This window comes from Triticum aestivum, chromosome 2D, assembly GCF_018294505.1.
Source record: "Triticum aestivum cultivar Chinese Spring chromosome 2D, IWGSC CS RefSeq v2.1, whole genome shotgun sequence".
Taxonomy (NCBI): domain Eukaryota; kingdom Viridiplantae; phylum Streptophyta; class Magnoliopsida; order Poales; family Poaceae; genus Triticum; species Triticum aestivum.
The window spans coordinates 73895697-73916247 of NC_057799.1; the positions used below are offsets into that span (position 1 = coordinate 73895697).

A 20551-nucleotide genomic window follows, 5' to 3' on the forward strand; every position below is an offset into this window, starting at 1 on the left:
TCAGGGATATTCATTGTTTTAATCTTGCACTTTTGGCAAAACAAACGTGGTGCTTCATTGACAATCCAGACTCACTATGTGCAATTATTTTAAGAGCCAAGTACTTCTCAGATGGAGATCTTATGAGTGCTACTTTGAATCAAAAATCTTCATATACTTGGTAGAGTATAATGGCTGGTGTGGACACACTGAGACGTGGGTGGAATTGGAGATGGTGAAAAGGTGAATATATGGGAGGATTCGTGGATCCCTCAATCACCAACAAGAAAGGTCCTAACTATCCAAGGTAATAATTTAATGACCCGAGTCTGTGATCTCATCGACCCAGCAACTGGAGACGGGGACTCACAATTGGTTAATCAAACATTCTGGGAAGTGGATGTCCAGAAATACTTGCTATACCCTTGCTCGCACATGAAATGTCAAATTTCATTGCCTGGGATCCCACTAAGAATGGAATCTTCTCGGTATGATATGCTTACCAAGTGGAATGGAATGCTCAATTTGGCTACTTGCTGCAAACTAGAGCTGAATCATCATACCCTGACAAGAGAAGTGGAACTTGATATGAAGCTTCCAGTGCCCAACCAAGATCAGGATTTTTATTTGGAGAGTTCTCCATAGTGCTATTCCGTGTAGGGCGGTTCTGGCCTCGAAGCGCGTGAAAGTGAAAAACACATTGTCCGGAATGCAATATGGGGACCGGATAGCATGAAACACTTCCTTTTGAGTGTCCAAGATCAAGAGAGGTATGGCGACAATTGGGGCTGATTGATGTTGTCAAGAGGAGATGTAGACAATTCAAATCAGGTGAAGAAGTGGTGCATGAACTGTTAAGAATGGAGGCTAAAGTCCAGATCCTAGGTCTTCCCAAATTGGAGGAGGTTGTGGCCATTGCGGCATGGTACCTATGGTTTGAACACCGAAAAAATTACCATGGAGACGACACCCAAAAACCCTCACAAATTGCTCTCGCTATCCGAGCTAACTTTACTATTGTTTGTTCCCCGAAGGAAAAGGTACGTGTTGAATCATGGGAGAAGTCGATACAGGGGATATGAAATTAAATGTAGATGCTGGCTTTGCCCATGATCTTTTTGAGGGATCGGTGGGGGCAGTAATACGAGATTACAACAAGAAATTTATTGCGGCAGCTAATGAACGAGTGGACATATGTTATGGTTCTTTCACTGCAGAGGCATTGTCTGTCAGATTTGGCTTGAATCTAGCCAGAACCATTGGATGCAGCAAGATCATGATCAACTCGGATAGCATGGAGGTTGCAGAAGCTTTGAGAGAAGGCAACTCCTCTTCGGTGGCAAGTGTAATTATTGACGTTGCTATTTCATGTCGTCAGATTTTAATCATGTAATTTATGATTATTATAATAGAGAGAGTAATAAAGTAGCTCATGAACTTGCTATGATAGTTAATTTTTCTCCTCCTTCTATCTGGATGAATTCGGCACCGGATGTACTGCTTACATTACTTGTAAAGGATGCCACTATTTTTTTTGAACATCAGTACAGAGGCAAGCACTCATACATACGCGCATACACTTACCCGTATGAGCACCTTTGAGAGACTGAGCCGGCATGTCATCTTGAAATTTACGAAGTCATTATAGATGCCTCCTCGTCGATGGGAACGTCTCCTCCTACTGAAAGCGTATCGCCGGAAATCATGAAATAAATGCAGGAATAATGTGAGCATTATGACTTGAACCCTGATGGGTTGGGGACACCACTGTCCCTCTAACCATCCAACGACAGGTTGGTTCGCAAGATGCCACTATTTTGCTAAGTGAATAACGGAGGAGAAGTTCTGTAAAAAAAAGAAAGAAATTCAGTAATTCTTATAAAAAAAATGAAATTCTGTAATTGTGCAGGATCGAATTGGGCACTCACCATTTCCACGTACCCTACTAGAACCCGAATCCGCTAGTCGAGAGGAAATGGGTTAGATCTGAACCCGGAAGGCAAGAGGGACAGCTCGCCGCAAAACCCCCTCCCGTGTTCGTCGCTAATCCCCATTCCCCACAAACCCCCGTCCTCTCGCTGCAACCACTTCGCCCCCACCGAGTGCGATCGAGAAGCTTCCAGGAGCTAGGGTTTCCCGTACCGACCGATGGCCGTCGCCGTCGCCGACGCGGTGCTGCCCTCGCCGCCGCTCCCGCCCCCGCCCCCGCCGGCGCGGATCGTCGTCGTGGTGCTGGCGCTCGTGCACTTGGCCCTCGCCCCGATGCTCGCGCTGGGGCGCGCCCTCTGCGTCGCGGCGGGAGCCCTCCCCTACCTGGGCTTCGGGGTCGCGTGGGTCATCTCCGCGGCCACGGCTGGACAGGTCGTGGCGAGCCGCGCCTGGGGCGAGAGCTCCGCCCAATTCCTGTTCCTGCAGGCCATCATGTACTGGGGCCTCAAGGTCCTCATCTACAGCATCCTTGTGCTGGTCGCGCTTCTCGCCCTGTTGATGTGCGTGGCCTACGTGTTTGCACTTGTATCTGGATCCACTTCGGCATTCAAGAAGGTATCGGGCTAATTAACTCCTTGAGATGTTTATTCCGGTCGAATTGCAGCAGTACATAGGCCAGTGTTATCATTATGTTCTAATTAAGTTGCCATATATACAGTATTATGTTAGTAATTAATTTCGTAGTTCAGGTTGTCCTGATGAGTAGTAGTAGTAGTTTATTGTGCAAATTGACTCCCTGTGATCTTTATTGTGGTCGAATTACAGCAGTAATGCAGTACATATGCTAGTGGATGGGCCCTGTGTTAGCATTATGTTCTAACTAAGTTGCCATATACAGTTCAGGTTGTCCTGATCAGTGGTACTAGTTTTTTCAATGTGTGTTCATGTTCATCACTTCATTTGCATCCTTCCATTTCCGAACCATTCCGTACATACTCATGCTCATCCCTGTGGTTTTGTTGAAATTGCTGTCCTCAGAGCGCATCAGGAGCATTCACGCGGGAGTCGGTTGCAGACATGTTTAGGCTTCCGCGCACCGCGGTGCTTGGATATGTTGCGGATGTGGCCTTCTTCCTTCTAATGGTCACTGGTCTTCTGGTGGCGATGCTGTCGCCGCATGTGGAGGGTTCGATATCTCAGGGTGAAATGGTCGCCTCCGTAATCATAGATGTGGCACTATTTGGTATGCACGCGACAGCTTGCTTTGTTATCATCCCAGCGCTCGTTCTAAGTGTGTGGAGGGGTGGCCAGGCGGACAGGAAAGTGCCATCGCAGTTTTGTTGAGGTATACTACTCACTTTGCTTTGCCCCATGTATCTGTGAGCCGTATGGTCTTTTCAATTATAATCTGCATATTTTGTGTATCCTCCTCATAGCATGAAAACAGTCCTCAAGTGTTGTTGATTACTGCCTAGTGTTGTTGATTACTGCCTAGTGCTGTTGATATTTGTTAAGATGGAGCATCGTTGCATATAAAACCAATGAGGTTTTTGCTATTTCCTCTAGTCATTGCATATTAAACTGGGATTGGGATCAATCTTAAATCATGCAAGTAGCCAACTGATGCAGTTCTACCTTATGCTTTTGTTAGGAAGTGATGATAGTAAAAACGATCATTTCTATGTATTAGAAAAAAGCAAATCATTTGCTTACGCTTCATTGCCCACTGTGATCGTTGTATCTTTTGCAGTGAGTGAGATTATAACAATGTTTGCACGCTTCCAAACTGGTTGCAAGCACCTTTCTTGAGTTTTCTTGTCATTGCTAATTTCTCCATTAAATCTGATGGGAAGACCCAAAGTTTTGAAGTTTTGGCTATGGCATACGAGTCTACTCTTCTTAGCTGCACTTGACGTTTATGACTTTGTACCATGTTCCGTCACTCTGGTAAATAGGAGTGAACTGTTTGATCATGTAAATAAATAACATGACGGTAAAATGGTACACCTCTAGTCCTTGTAACAGTCATTAACTTTTATGTGCCGCCATGCCCAATACATTTTGGTATAATTGACATTGTGCCTTTGCGCGCTGTTCTGTGACTCAGTTTAGTGCTTTTATACTTTATTAGTAAAAGAAAGTAAACTGTTTGATCATATATGTAAATAACATGACAGTAAATGTATTTATATCTAGTACTTTAAGGTGGTGCTATGCCACTACATTTTGGTAGACGTCCCTTTGAGCAGTTAATATCTGATGTTGGAAGTTCATATCATCAGTTATGTGTTTGTTAGCACTACCAATTGAAAGGACGAGAAATATTCGAATTCTCACAAGATAGAAGTTACTTCATTGCTGGAAAATGAGTGGCATGGCCTTTAGATTTACAGTACTTGAAATTACACTGTTGGATGGTTAATGTTGATATGGCAATGTTCTTTTATGTGGTAATCTGATGAAATCTTGGGTTGGGTTATTGGCAGACGAAGCTAAGAAGAGAAGGTGTCCGGGGATTTTGGCAAGGATCCTAATCGTCATTCTACTGATGGTTGTGAGTGATCCCCACAGATACAAGTTTTCAGAGGAAAAAGAGAGTTTCTGCAGACTTGCTTCTTCGATTAGTAAATCCTAATCGGCATTAACCATGGAAACTTTTTTAGACCTGCTTATTTGTGCTATTACTAGATCGTAATCGTCAATAGCTAGCCGTGAAGTTTGGTGGGTCATTATGGGTCCGGTGATGATGTTTGGTGCTACTCCTCTGGTCTCCTTTGCGATACCCTATTGGAAGAAAACGCTTCCATGAGACATTAATCTCGTGCATTCACTGCCGTCGATTTGGATCTTTATATGTTGTATGCATGGTAGTAACGTTTTGCAAGTGCAAATTGGGTTATGTATGCGTTGCAGTTTCGAATATCTTCATAGTTATCAGAGGGAGGGGGGGGGGGGGGGGGGGGTCATCTACTGCACTAGAGTATTGCAGTTTCCATCGTTGTGTTGGCTGCTGAACTTCGTCACATTTTTTTAACATTATGATGATCAATGGTACCACCAGAGATGCAGATTTGCAACCGTGTCAAATATTTAGTGCTCCTTCTAAAGTTTGCATCGAATATATGTTCAGGTATGTTACAGAGACGAGTCTAAAGTTTTAGGTTGATGGTGGTCTTGGCAGCATCGGCAGCAGTCTGCCGAGAGGAAACGGGGCTCTTTGGTAAAGCCTCCGCGACGGTGGTTGGAAAATTGATGTCGCCTGAGTGTTTGGAGGCAGCGGCGATCAGTGAGGCCTTCTCCTTGTGGAGTGATCGAAATGCAACACATGCGGTGATAGTCTTGGACAACCTGAGTTAATCAAGAAGCCGGACAATCACAACAGGTTCACGAGCTATGGTGCCATCTTTGAAGGAGATAGGGAACAAGAAGAAGAAATTGTGTATGGTCAGCTTCAGACGACCATGAACAACGAGAGATGCTCTTGCTTTGGCGAAAGTTTCCACGTCCCTGAATGGAGGCAGCCGTGCATGGTTTTCGGGCCCGGGGAGCTGCTTGTATCCCTATGAACATTAACAAACAATAAGGGGTTGTTTGGTTGATGACCTGAGTAGCTTGCCTGACAAAAATGGCTGCCTGAAAGGAGCTGGAGGCTTCAATGATTTTTGCCCGTCAGGCATGCTCGCAACGTAGTTGTTTGGTTCATCACTTCAGCCTGAGAAACGCAGTACAATAAATTATGTTGGTAGACCAATAGAAGGATAGGATGGACATGGATTAGTATATTATTTCATGTTTAGCATGAGTCAGGACTAGAATTTGGTGGCCTGAACCAGGCTAAGAGCATCTTCAATAGAAGATGTAAAAATTCATGTCTCCAAAAAATGCTTTTACATCTTCGAAAAAGAGGCAACTTCAACAGATGATTTATATTGGAGATGTAAAAGAGCAACTCTAATAGGTGATGCAAACCGGAGATGTAAAACCCGACCGCCGGCCGCGCGGCTGTGTACAGCCTCTGTATAGTCGCATTTGCACATTCAGATAGCAATAATTTTTCATAATTCTACCAACAAAAGTGTATCATCAATCAAAGTTTGAAATCCTACAACCAGAAGTGCATTGTCCCAAATAGAGTTCTTGGTCCAAAAAATTAAAATGCACATAAACATCACTCAATTTTGGACCTCTCCCTTGTCACTAGTAACATTGTTTTTTTTAACAAGATAAGGCGCCCAGAGCGTCAAACTTTCATTCAAACTCAGCTCAGGTACATAATACAATTTGAATTACAAAGATAGGACAAGCTAAATTAGAGAGAGGAGCTAAGAAGGTACATCCTGCTTGTCCGTAAGTTGGTTTAACATTGTGGATGGTGTATGATCATCATCATCAATGGCTTCTTTGTCAATGTTTTCATCGTTGCCGCGAACTCCACCGGAAGCCCCTTCATCGCCACCTCCCATGCTGCTCATGTTTCCGCCGAAGCCACCTCCCATGCCGCTCATGTTGCCGCCGAAGCCACCTCCCATGCCGCTCATATTGCCATCGAAGCCACTGTGGCACCCCGGCTCAGAGAAACCAGAACGCCCCGTATTCCAGCCCAGCGATCGAGGAGAAGTCTCTGGAATACGACACTGCTTGACATAGAACAAATCAGCTCTTATTACAAGAATAATAATACAAGGGTCTGATGGTACAAAGAAGCACATCAGCACGGCGACACTACGCCTGCGATACTACACTTGCTCTATGCTAGCAGCGGAACAACTCGTAGCTGCGGAATACTTCTAGCAGCGGAACAACGACGAAGGTGGTGAACTCCACTCCGCAGGGACTCTGGCTAGGACACGATCTAGCTCGCACGCACGGCAACCTCGACAAGCAATCATGGCATCACCTGCAATCTGGCATGACACGCCAGGTCAGTACATTGAATGTACTTGCAAGCTCACAACAACCAAAAACATCAAGGCAAGGCAATAACATAGCATTAACAGATGAATTAAATAACAACTACCATGATACAACAACAACTACTAAGCATGATATGAAACTACTACAATACTGATAAATCACCATCTCAGATCTCCATAACCATATCTCTCTTGGCTAACCGGCCAAGCAATATACCATCTTGATCACCTCGTGATCAAAACCAAACGGTGATCATTCCGGCGATCACTACCATAACCAACACTTGGTCTCAAACCGTGATCTTTCCGGCGATCACAACCATGACCAACACTTGGTCTCCAACATCATCATCAACATCCTGCCAATCTGTACTGCTCCAAAATATCAAACGGTGTGACCTAGTACGAACCCATGCCCATGACCGAGGACGCGGTTATCGATAGATTAAATACACTCTGCAGATGTAGCGCACTTTACCCACACCACGGAACCCATGGCCTCGCACTCGCAGTCGGGTGGACCAACGGCGTTCCGACAAAACCAATCTACTGCCATGACACTCTCCCGGCCACTCCGACTCACTCCCCACTGGGCTAGTCCTGGGTGGCCCCGTGTCTACCAAAGACACAATGGCCACCGTCGTGGCCAAAACCATAAACCGTCCCAAACGGGGACAAAAGCGCTTATCATCCAACTACGGGCATGTTATGTCTGCTTACCGGGCCAGGGTACCGCACGCCCATAACCTTCCCTCGTTGGAGGCACCGGCGAGAGGCATGACAATAGACCGCATTAGGGCCTTCCCATAAAGGCAAATGTGGTTGCACTGGAGAAAGCCCGGTTCGGTGGCACCTGACCAACTTAATGACGAAATTTATCCCCAAAAATATAACTGTGATAACTGATACTCCGATATCAACTATCAAACTAGAATCCAAGTCATAGCAATATCCAACAAATAATCCAAGCATAATATCATCATCTCAAAATACTCCAAGGGTAGCACAACACTACTGTCATGATGAATCCGAAAACCATAATCCTACTTCTCCAATAACAAGAATAAAGCTATTTGGCTAAGATCCACATGTAAACATCATCTCCGAAAATAATACTCCAAGCAACAGAACATCAACTAGCATCATGAAAATAATCATACTAACCACTAATAATCCAAATGCAGCATGATATCCAAAATATAATAACAGATACCATCATGGAAATAATCATAATAGCCACTAGGAATCCAAAAGGCAACATATCATCCACATAATCATCAAAATATAAGTCCTAGAACTCCAAGCAATATCATGGCAATATCAAGATCAAATCAATACTCCGAGAAATGCCATGAACAGATCACACATAGCTAATGCAATATTTTAAACAAATTCAAATAAATAAACCATGTCACTGCATTGCAATCATGCAAATGGAGGGTGTGGCTTGCCTGGGGTGGAAGAAATCACCAGGAGGAAGTGCGAGAAACTCGCGGAAAGGATCACCGGAAAACGTACTCTCTCGGAGGGGCTGAATAAGGGCAGGGGCAAAATGGTCATTTTCAGAATGTTAACACATGGTGAAAATGATACCAACAGAACGGGCTCGACAAAACGAAGAAGTAGGCTTTGGATTCACCTCATTTGGAGTTATGGTTGCGGAGTTATGAGGTGCGGAAGACGAAGGATCAATCTGTGAACATTTCTTCAGCTAACAGGTCCCTGAGTGGATAAGACAGAGGCACAAAATCAGAAATACGCTCTCTAGAAAACGCACTCTGTGCCGAAGTAGAAGCAAAATACGCTTTCCTAAAACAGAAAACGTATTTCAGCAAAAGACGTCTCCACTTACGTGACGTGGCGGTGGCGGGGCCCGGCTTGTGCAGCTGACAGGAGGGTCCCACCTTATCCATCTCTCTCCTCGCGCCTGTCTTCTTCCTCCTCGCTGCCTCCCCGATCAGAGACAGAGGAGCGAGGGCAGGGAAGAGGCCGGCGCCGACCCGGCCAACTCCGGCCATCTCCGGCCGAGGTGAGGACACCGGCGGCCGCGGGATGCGACGACGCACCCGTCCAGAGGAGAAAGAGGCGCCGGGGAGGAGTGGGGAGGAGGCGATGGGAGGAGACAGAGGAGGTCAGAGACGGCGGTGGTCTTCGGGGCACGGCCCAAGAGAGGCTCCGGCGAGGGGGCAAGGGCACGGGGAGAGTCGCCGGAGTGTGGGGAAGACGATGGTGGTGGCTAGAGGTAGAGGAGGGCTCAACTTTGTGTCAATTTAGGCCGAAGTCGAGGCGGACATGGCGGCCATGGAAGAGGAATGAGGGGCTCTGGAGCTCGAGGGAGAGGCCAGGGACGTTGCTGGAGGTGGTGTGAGGCTGGTGGTGAGGTCGAACGGCCTCGGGGTGGGCTATATATAGGCGGGGCGAGAGCACGGCCTCGGGTGCCGCCGCTCGCGCTCGGCCAAGGCTCTGGCGACGCGCAGTGAGCACGGGCGAGCACGGGAAGGCGACGAGGGAGGCAACGAACGAGCTACAGAAGTGCACATGGCAAGAGGGCTGAGGGCGCAGAGGAGCAGCAGCCACGGCGCCATTAAAGCTCGGTCGGCCACAGTACGCCCGTGGGCGCGCGGCGACGAGCGCGGACGGAGGGGCTGACAGAGGGGGAGATGACTCCAGGAGGACGACGACGACGCGGTAAAACGGTGAGACATGCTCAAGAGCGCTAAGACGACGAGAGGGAGAGGGGCCCGAGCAAGAAACCATCCTGGACGCGGCCATGGCATGCCAGAGAGGTGGTGACCGCGTGAGCTGGCGAGGAGAAAGTGCCAAATGTTGGCAAACGCTGTCTAGTGGTTTGTCCTTCCTGGGGAGGTCGCAACTGCGGTGGTAGTTTGGTGAAAAAGGCTCTGGTTAAATGGTAATCACCCTCTGAAGTTTACTGTAGTAAACTTGGATGAGAACTGCTGATCAACAGGAAAGAATTTGGGAGCAATGGAGTTGTCTGCGAGGTTTAGGGTAAGAAGGACTTTCATCTTGGTAACTTTGAGAAGATTTGGATCAGGATTTAATGTAGTTGCTTTACAACCACATAAACTGGTCCAGAAACAAAAACAGGAAGAAGCACTCACATGGTGAGGCTACTTGAGCTCAAATTTGGCAAGGCTTCATGATTTGATCATATAAAGATTCACCAAAGTGGTACTTGCTTCACAGCTATCTTCACTGACCAGAATCTTGCAAAAATTCTAGAGGAATATTTGCTTGATGAATTGATGCCAAATTTGGCGGAGAGAAGTTGTTTGGGTAGGAGAACAATATGGTATTTTCTCATAATTAATGAAGCAATATTTAATGCACTTGCTTGACAACCTGAAAATATTGCCAGAATCAAAGATTTGCTCATGTGCTCACATTGTTGAAAGGATGGAGCTGAAATTTGGATGAGTGTAAAGATATGAGCACAAGAAGAGTCATGCAAAATTTCAACTCATTTGGATAACCCTAGCTAGCACTTCCTTTACAAAGCCTTCTGTCTGACAGAAACTTTGAAAAATCACTAAGGAAGATTGGCTAGGAAAATAAAGTTGAATTTTGGCTTAAGGCAATTATTTGGACATAAAAGAATGCCCAACAAGTTTGGGAGCAAACAAGATAAAATAAATGACACTTCCTTCACAAAATGCCACTCTGGACAGAAATGAAGAATCATTTTTGGAGAATTATTCTTGGGCTAGGACAGGAAAGTTTGGGCATATTTGAGCAATATATGACCCAAAGAAATTATGAGAATTATTTGGGAGTTTATGGATGGACAGAAATATAGGTTGCTTCACAACCTAGAGCAGACAGGGTTATTCCTTTAATAGAAAAAGGAATATTCCCTATAAAAAGAAATTAGGGTTTGGTCAAGCAGTGAAGTGACATGATCTTGGCAAGGTTTTGAGAATGATGAGCCACTTGGGAGAGGAAATGAGGATGATTTCCCAGGTGACAAGGCCATAGAACCACTCCAAAAAGGAAAAACAGAGCAAAAACCAATATATCAAAAGAAAAAGAAAAGGGCCAAAATCCAGGTTGTTACAACTCTTACCCCCTTAAAGAAATCTCGTCATCGAGATTTAGTTTCTCCGGGAACAAGTATGACTTGAGGATACCGTTTCCAACTCGGGTATCCTTTTTTCCTTTATTTATTGTTCCCCCGAGAATTTCAGATGATCAACTTACCTTGCTCTGGAGTGGCTTGTTTCACCTTTCCCCAAATTCTGACGGGTTTTTGCTCATATAACTTGGCCACACATGGCCTTGATTCTTCATATGACCATGACTGGGGCTAGTGCAATATTTTTGGCATCATTCCTTGTGCTTGTTTTCTGACCTAGGTCCGCACATATACGACATATGATCGGGGCTTGTAGCGGTACAGAGCTCTTTGTTGAGGCCAACCATATAAAAGAGTGACAAGAGCCCATGAGATCTCCTTGTCGGTGTGGGAATAGTGGCCTTGGTGGCCATTGTCAAGACTGTGGATTCTGCATTGTCATCTTCAGATCTTGTCGATCATTGTATTACATGAGATGTATCTCTTCTCATTTTCCTTTGTCTGACTCGTGAGGTTGTGGGATCCTTACTTTCCTTAGGTATATCTGCTGGATCAGTGCCGTATCTCGTATGAGTGACTGGTCTGACTGGGGATACATGCTTACCATATGTATAATAATCATATGCAACTGAATACCCGATGATTGCGGCAGGCATATATATGTTTTGACTGAATCGTACCTCTAACAAAATTATTGCAAATCTGATCCTTGAGATGTACTGCCATATACTGCCAACTCATCATATAATCTCTGAGGACGGTGCATAGTGTGGTACTGACGTGGGCTGGGTGGCTTATGAGGGAAGCCATCTGAGTAGCTTGCTGAGGAAGACTCTTAGATTCTGCTCGAGGCTTTTGTCTGGGTAGCGTGCAGAAGAAGGCTCTATAGCTTACACATGAAGCTTGGTCTGAGAAGCTTCTCCTCAGTTTGGCTTGTTGAGAAAAATTCATTTCCGTCTGTCAGAAGCTTTTACCGAGGTATCTTGTTGAGAAAGACCGGTGATCGTGTGCCGGAAATTGTTCACATATCATGCTAAGGAAAATTTAGGAGCCTTGCATCATAAATTTCTTCCGATAACGTGTGGAAGAAGACTGAGTTTCGTACACCCAAAGCTCCATATTAATATGCAGACTGAAATCTGCACACATGCCCATAATATTCGGTGGCTGATTATTTGCATGAGGAAATTTGTTTGACTGTCTTCCTTGAGCATATCACATTCTGACTTTATTTGGATGATAACATATCTCAAACATCAGGCATTGCTGAGCCAAAATTTTATATATGATCCATACCTTTGACTGAAAATATATCATTGATCTTGTACCTGACCTGTCTTGCTGCTGACTTGATCATTACTGCTGTGAGGAATTTGTACTGATGTAGACTCGAGTTATCAGTACTGTTCTGAGGAGTGTACACTAATGCAAAATTTATTATCAGCCTCAAGATCAGATATTCCCCATTTCACTGTAGTCGGCTGCGAATTCGATTCTGTTTAGCTGAGTTTCCAAATATTTGAAATCCTTATTGCTTCTTTGAGTCTGGTGTCAGTTGATGAGAAACTCTTTATAGGGGAAAAATAATGTAACACCGGGGCCCAAAAAGAAAGAAGCAAAAGAAAACTCAACTTAAACAAAAGCACACGACAACAATCAATTCACACACAATCAATGTCACATATTACTGCTAGTCACACAATATGCATGCCTACTTAAGCACACAAATCTCGCGGGATCTCCGGTTCTACGATCTATCATGCTGTGACGGTGTGCACGAGGACGAATAAATGTGTGGAAGAATTGGTGTAAACAGCGCTACACCGAGTGCTAGCTTAGACAGGTAGCAACCTGGACTAGCTCGGAGGCGAGGACGCACTTGATAAACCTGTAGTGGAACACGAAGGTCGCAACCACATTATTATCAAGCGGACGGAAAAAGATCCGTACTCGTACAAGGAATAGGATAGCGGGGGAAAACTGAGGCTGCTGACATTGCCCTTTCTTGGTAACCAAGATCATTAAGGGTTGCCAACACGACAAAATAAAAAGGACAAACCGGGATAGAAGCATGTCTACCACCGAAACAAAATGGGGCTGAAAGAAAGAAATCGGCGCGATACCTGAGCACCATTTTTGCAAACAGTGTCGGGATCACTTGGCATCACTCTGTTGGGACAGAAATGACACCAAACACCGAAAGAAAAAGGAACTGAAGAAATGCAGAGGCTGAGCTGTAGTGGATCCGAACCGATGCCAGCTACACTCACGATAAACTGTTAGCGACAAATACTAAGGCTATATGCATGCTATGCAACAAACAAATACAGCAACCAAATGCAACAAGCAAGACAGACTCTATACTACCGATTACTACAAGTTTCTACCGCTCGCGCTGACTGGGCGTCCTACAGCCAGACCTACTCTGATACCAAGCCTGTGGCACCCCGGCTCAGAGAAACCGGAACGCCCCGTATTCCAGCCCAGAGATCGAGGAGAAGTCTCTGGAATACGACACTGCTTGACATAGAACAAATCAGCTCTTATTACAAGAATAATAATACATGGGTCTGATGTTACAAAGAAGCACATCAGCACGGCGACACTACGCCTGCGATACTACACTTGCTCTATGCTAGCAGCGGAACAACTCGTAGCAGCGGAATACTTCTAGCAGCGGAACACCGACGAAGGTGGTGAACTCCACTCCGCAGGGACTCTGGCTGGGACATGATCTAGCTTGCACGCATGGCAACCTCGACAAGCAATCAAGCAATCATGGCATCACCTGCAATCTGACATGACACGCCAGGTCAGTACATTGAATGTACTTGCAAGCTCACAACAACCAAAAACATCAAGGCTAGGCAATAACATAGCATTAACAGGTTAATTAAATAACAACTACCATGATACAACAGCAACTACTAAGCATGATATGAAACTACTACAATACTGATAAATCACCATCTCAGATCTCCATAACCATATCTCTCTTGGCTAACCGGCCAAGCAATATACCATCTCGATCACCTCGTGATCAAAACCAAACGGTGATCACTCCGGCGATCACTACCATGACCAACACTTGGTCTCAAACCGTGATCTTTCCGGCGATCACAACCATGATCAACACTTGGTCTCCAACATCATCATCAACATCCTGCCAATCTGTACTGCTCCAAAATATCAACATATATATATATCACCTATAAGTCATTCCGTCATGTGAGTGTTGATCGAACGGTGTGACCTAGTACGAACCCATGCCCATGACCGAGGACGCGGCTATCGATAGATTAAATACACTCTACAGAGGTAGCGCACTTTACCCACACCACGGAACCCATGGCCTCGCAGTCCCATTCGGGTGGACCAACGGCGTTCCGACAAAACCGATCTACTGCCATGACACTCTCCCGGCCACTCCGACTCACTCCCCACTGGGATAGTCCTGGGTGGCCCCGTGTCTACCAAAGACACAACGGCCACCGTCGTGGCCAAAACCATAAACCGTCCCAAACGGGGACAAAAGCGCTTATCATCCAACTACGGGCACACAAGGTTATGTCTGCTTACCAGGCCAGGGTACCCCACGCCCATAACCTTCCCTCATTGGAGGCACCGGCGAGAGGCACGACAATAGACCACATTAGGGCCTTCCCATAAAGGCAAATGTGGTTGCACTAGAGAAAGCCCGGTTCGGTGTCACCTGACCAACTTAATGACAGAATTTATCCCCAAAAATATAATTGTGATAACTGATACTCCGATATCAACTATCAAACTAGAATCCAAGTCATAGCAATATCCAACAAATAATCCAAGCATAATATCATCATCTCAAAATACTCCAAGGGTAGCACAACACTACTGTCATGATGAATCCGAAGACCATAATCCTACTTCTCCAATAACAATAATAAAGCTATTTGGCTAAGATCCACATGTAAACATCATCTCCGAAAATAATACTCCAAGCAATAAAACATCAACTAGCATCATGAAAATAATCATACTAACCACTAATAATCCAAAGGCAGCATGATATCCAAAGTAATACTCCAAAATATAATAACTGATACCATCATGGAAATAATCATTTGGCCACTAAGAATCCAAAAGGCAACATATCATCGACATAATCATCAAAATATAAGTCCTAGAACTCCAAGCAATATCATGGCAGTATCAAGATCAAATCAATACTCCGAGAAATGCCATGAACAGATCACACATAGCTAATGCAATATTTTAAACAAGTTCAAATAAATAAACCATGTCACTGCATTGCGATCATGCAAATGGAGGGTGTGGCTTGCGTGGGGTGGAAGAAATCACCGGGAGAAAGTGCAAGAAACTCGCGGAAAGGATCACCGGAAAACGTACTCTCTCGGAGGGGCTGAATAAGGGCAGGGGCAAAATGGTCATTTTCAGAATGTTAACACATGGTGAAAATGATACCAACAGAACGGGCTCGACGAAACGAACAAGTGGGCTTTGGATTCACCTCATTTGGAGTTATGGTTGCGGAGTTATGAGGTGCGGAAGAAGGAGGACCAATCTGTGAACATTTCTTCAGCAAACAGGTCCCTGAGTGGATATGAGAGAGGCGCAAAATCAGAAATACGCTTTCTGAACTAGAAAAGGCACTCTGTGCCGAAGTAGAAGCAAAATACGCTTTCCTAAAACAGAAAACGTATTTCAGTAAAAGACGTCTCCACTTACGTGACGTGGCGGTGGCGGGGCCCGGCTTGTGCAGCTGATAGGAGGGTCCCAGCTTATCCATCTCTCTTCTCGCGCCTGTCTTCTTCCTCCTCGCTGCCTCCCCGATCAGAGAAAGAGGAGCGAGGGCAGGGAAGAGGCCGGCGCCGGCCCGGCCATCTCCGGCCATCTCCGGCCGAGGTGAGGACACCGGCGGCCGCGGGATGCGACGGCGCACCCGTCCAGAGGAGAAAGAGGCACCCGGGAGGAGTGGGGAGGAGGCGACGGGAGGAGACAGAGGAGGTCAGGGACGGCGGTGGTCTTCGGGGCACGGCCCAAGAGAGGCTCCGGTGATGGGGCAAGGGCACGGGGAGAGTCGCCGGAGTGTGGGGAAGACGATGGTGCTGGCTAGAGGTAGAGGAGGGCTCGGCTTTGTGTCAATTTAGGCCGAAGCCGTGGCGGACATGGCGGCCATCAAAGAGGAATGAGGGGTCTGGAGCTCGAGGGAGAGGCCGGGGAGGTTGCTGGAGGTGGTGTGAGGCTGGTGGTGAGGTCGAATGGCCTCGGGGTGGGCTATATATAGGTGGGGCGAGAGCACGGCCTCGGGTGCCGCCGCTCGCGCTCGGCCAAGGCTCTGGTGACGCGCAGCGAGCACGGGAAGGCGACGAGGGAGTCAACGGACGAGCTACAGAAGTGCATAGTGCAAGAGGTGCCGAGGGCGCAGAGGAGAAGCGGCCACGGCACCATTAAAGCTCGGTCAGCCACAGTACGCCTGTGGGCACGCGGCGACGAGCGCTAACGGAGGGGCTGACAGAGGGTGAGATGACTCCAGGAGGACGGCGACGACGCGGTAAAACGGTGAGACATGCCCAAGAGCGCTAAGATGACGAGAGGGAGAGGGGCTCGAGCAAGAAACCATCCTGGACGCGGCCATGGCATGCCAGAGAGGTGGTGACCGCGTGAGCTGGCGAGGAGAAAGTGCCAAAGGTTGGCAAACGCTGTCTAGTGGTTTGTCCTTCCTGGGGAGGTCGCAACTGCGGTGGTAGTTTGGTGAAAAAGGCTCTGGTTAAATGGTAATCACCCTCTGAAGTTTACTGCAGTAAACTTGGATGAGAACTGCTGATCAACAGGAAGGAATTTGGGAGCAATGGAGTTGTCTGCGAGGATTAGGGTAAGAAGGACTTTCATCCTGGTAACTTTGAGAAGATTTGGATCAAGATTTAGTGTAGTTGCTTTACAACCACATAAACTGGTCCAGAAACAAAAACAGGAAGAAGCACTCACCTGGTGAGGCTACTTGAGCTCAAATTTGGCAAGGCTTCATGATTTGATCATATAAAGATGCTGTATAAGTTTCATACCAATTGGATTCACCAAAGTGGTACTTGCTTTTCAACTATCTTCACTGACCATAATCCTGTAAAAATTCTAGAGGAATATTTGCTTGATGAATTGATGCCAAATTTGGTGGAGAGAAGTTATTTGGGTAGGAGAACAATCTGGTATTTTCTCAGAATTAATGAAGCAATATTTAATGCACTTGCTTCACAACCTGAAAATATTGCCAGAATCAAAGATTTGGTCCTGTGCTCACATTGTTCAAAGGATGGAGCTGAATTTTGGAGGAGTGTAAAGATATGATCACAAGAAGAGTCATGCAAAATTTCAACTCATTTGGATAACCCTAGCTAGCACTTCCTTTACAAAGTCTTCTGTCTGACAGAAACTTTGAAAAATCACTAAGGAAGATTGGCTAGGCAAATAAAGTTGAATTTTGGCATGAGGCAATTATTTGGACATAAAAGAATGCCCAACAAGTTTGGGAGCAAACAGGATAAAATAAATGACACTTCCTTCACAAAATGCCACTCTGGATAGAAATGAAGAATAATTTTTGGAGAATTATTCTTGGGCTAGGACAGGAAAGTTTGGGCATATTTGAGCAATATATGACCCAAAGAAATTATGGGAATTATTTGGGAATTTATGGATGGACAGAAATATAGGTTGCTTCACAACCTAGAGCAGACAGGGTTATTCCTTTAATAGAAAAAGGAATATTCCCTAGAAAAAGAAATTAGAGTTTGGTCAAGCAGTGAAGTGACATGATCTTGGCAAGGTTTTGAGAATGATGAGCCACTTGGGAGAGGAAATGAGGATGATTTCCCAGGTGACAAGGCCACAGAACCACTCCAACAAGGAAAAACAGAGCAAAAACCAATAAATGAAAACAAAAAGAAAAGGGCCAAAATCCAGGCTGTTACAGCCACCTCCCATGCCGACCATGTTGCCACTAAAGCCACCACCCATGCCACCGAAGTCACCATCCATGTTGCCACCAAAGCCACCTCCCATATTTCCACCAAATCCACCATTCATGGCACCTCTGATCATGTTCATATAACCGCCCATTCCACCTCCCATTCCTCCACCCATGGCACCTCCCATTCCTCCTTCCGTGGCACCTCCCATTCCTCCCATGGCACCTCCCATTCCTCCTATCATCATGCTTCTCATGAGCATTTGCTTCTTCATGAGCATTTTATCGCGACAAAGTTCGACATACGCCTTTGCCGTGGGATCAAGAGTAGATGCATCCATGAACATAAACTTGAGTGCCTTCTCCTCGACCATCTTCATCTCCTCGGCCGCCACCTTTCTCTCCTCTAGTTCAACCTTTCTCTCCTCGACGGCCGCCAACCTCTCCTCAACCGCTGTCCTCTTCTCCTCGGCCGCTGCCCTCTGCCGCTCGGCTTCACCCCTCTCTTCCATTTCTTTGAGCTTCAACATTTTTTCTCTGGCATACTCTTTCCTCGCCATGAAAATGGCATCAAATCCTTCCTTGCGATCATTCTCTCTGACCTTTGATCCCTTCACTTTCTTAGTTCCATCAGGCCTATATGATTTAGTCGCCGAGTGAGGAGTTGGGCTCCTTCTCTCCTCACCCGGGCCATCTTCTTCATCCTCCACCACCACACTTTTCTTCTTCGAAGCATAAAAAGCTTCTCTAGTTTTCCACTTCTCCTCATCTTGAGCTCTTTGAAGCAATGATGGAAAGTGAAAGCTCTTTCTTTCTCCTTCCTCTTCTCTCCTTTGTTGTTCCTCTCTCGAAATAATCTTTGCGCAATCAATTTCTACAAGAAAACAACCAAGATGTCATCATCAAATTAGGGAACATTTCACTATTTGCGGAAAGTAGAGAAAGCACACATGAATAGCAAATGATTACCAAGTCACTATCACCGCAACCACTCGGGCTCATGCGATCAACATTTTCCAAGCAACCGGCCCACTTTTGACATTTGGCGTTGATGGTGCCCCAACGTTGACGAAGAGTCCCTTGATCGGAAGTGGTCGCTAGTGTTGCGCTCATTGAAGTACTCCTTGATGTGTTGCCAATACGTGCTCGCGGCTTGGTCGGCCCCAACGGTTGCATCTTGAGATAATTTTTTCCATGCGATGCAAATCAACACATCTTCGGCATTGGTATAATTTGCGGTTCTTCCCTTCATAATGAAGCCCTCTTCATCCGCGTCGAGATTATCATCATCATATTGCGTTTCATATTCTCGTGATGCATACTCATGCGAGAAATAATCATCATTTGTCACATTTGTCGCGCACATGAAAGCCTGATACGTCTCCAACGTATCTATAATTTTTTATTGTTCCATGCAGTTATATTATCATTCTTGAATGTTTTACAATCATTTTATAGTCATTTTATATCATTTTTTGGTACTAACCTATTGACATAGTGCCAAGTGACAGTTGTTGTTTTCTGCATGTTTTTTACATCGCAGGAAATCAATACCAGACGGAGTCCAAACACAGCGAAACTTTTTGTGGATTTTTTTGGACCAGAAGACATCCAATGGGCCGGAGAAGCACATGGGGGAGGGGGGGGTGCTCCGGGGAGCACAGCCCACCAGGGCGCGCGTGGAGGCCCAGGCGCACCCAGGTGGGTTGTGCCCACCTGGGGTGCCTCCTGAACCGCCTCTTTGCTCTGTAAATACCCCAATATTCCACAAACCCAAGGGGAGTCGACGAAAATCAATTCCAGCCGCCGCAAGTTCCAGAACCACCAGATACAATCTAGCACCATCACGCAGGGGTTCAGCATGCCCATTGGTGCCTCTCCGATGATGCGTGAGTAGTTCTTTGTAGACCTACGGGTCCGTAGTTAGTAGCTAGATGGCTTCCTCTCTCTCGTTTGATTCTCAATACAATGGTCTCTTGGAGATCCATATGATGTAACTCTTTTTGCGGTGTGTTTGTTGGGATCCGATGAACTTTGAGTTTATGATCAGATCTATCTTTTTATCCATGAAAGTTATTTGAGTCTTCTTTGATCTCTTATATGCATGATTGCTTATAGCCTCGTATTTCTTCTCCGATATTTCAGTTTTGTTTGGCCAACTTGACCTATTTATCTTGCAATGGGAAGAGGTGCTTTGTAATGGGTTTGATCTTATGGTGCTTGATCCCAGTGACAGAAAGGGAAACGTGATACGTCTCCAACATATCTATAATTTTTGGTTGTTCCATGCTGTTATATTATCAATCTTGGATGTTTTATAATCATTTTATATCATTTTTGGTACTAACCTATTGACATAGTGCCAAGTGACAGTTGCTGTTTTTTGCATGTTTTTACATCGCAGGAAATCAATAACAAACGGAGTCCAAATGCAACGAAACTTCACGGAGAATTTTTATGGACCAGAAGACACCTAATGGGCCAAGGCTGCGCCTGGGGGTGCTCCAAGGGGAGCACAACCCACCAGGGCGCACCAGAAGGCCCAGGCGCGCCCTGGTGGGTTGTGCCCACCTCGGGTGCCCCCCCGGACCGCCTCTTTGCTCTATAAATACCCCAATATTCCAAAAACCCTAGGGGAGTCGACGGAAATCAATTCCAGCCGCCGCAGAGTCC

At 46.0% G+C, this 20551-nt stretch overlaps 1 protein-coding gene across 1 annotated transcript; it reads left to right on the forward strand.

The window, feature by feature from the left end:
• The first annotated feature begins 1976 nt into the window (after positions 1 to 1976).
• Positions 1977 to 4721, forward strand: LOC123051663 (uncharacterized). The gene is made up of 3 exons (XM_044474623.1): positions 1977 to 2523; positions 2947 to 3253; positions 4395 to 4721. Exons 1-2 carry the CDS (start codon positions 2128 to 2130, stop codon positions 3250 to 3252), a joined length of 702 nt encoding a protein of 233 aa, XP_044330558.1. The 5' UTR covers positions 1977 to 2127; the 3' UTR covers position 3253; positions 4395 to 4721.
• Positions 4722 to 20551: the final 15830 nt, after the last annotated feature.

What these genes read in the sequence shown, in the direction of transcription:
- LOC123051663 (XM_044474623.1), top strand. Translation starts at nt 2,128, where the DNA reads ATGGCCGTCGCCGTCGCCGACGCGGTGCTGCCCTCGCCGCCGCTCCCG. An exon ending in CCACTTCGGCATTCAAGAAG is followed by an intron (nt 2,524 to 2,946) that starts GTATCGGGCTAA and finishes TGCTGTCCTCAG; the next exon opens with AGCGCATCAGGAGCATTCAC.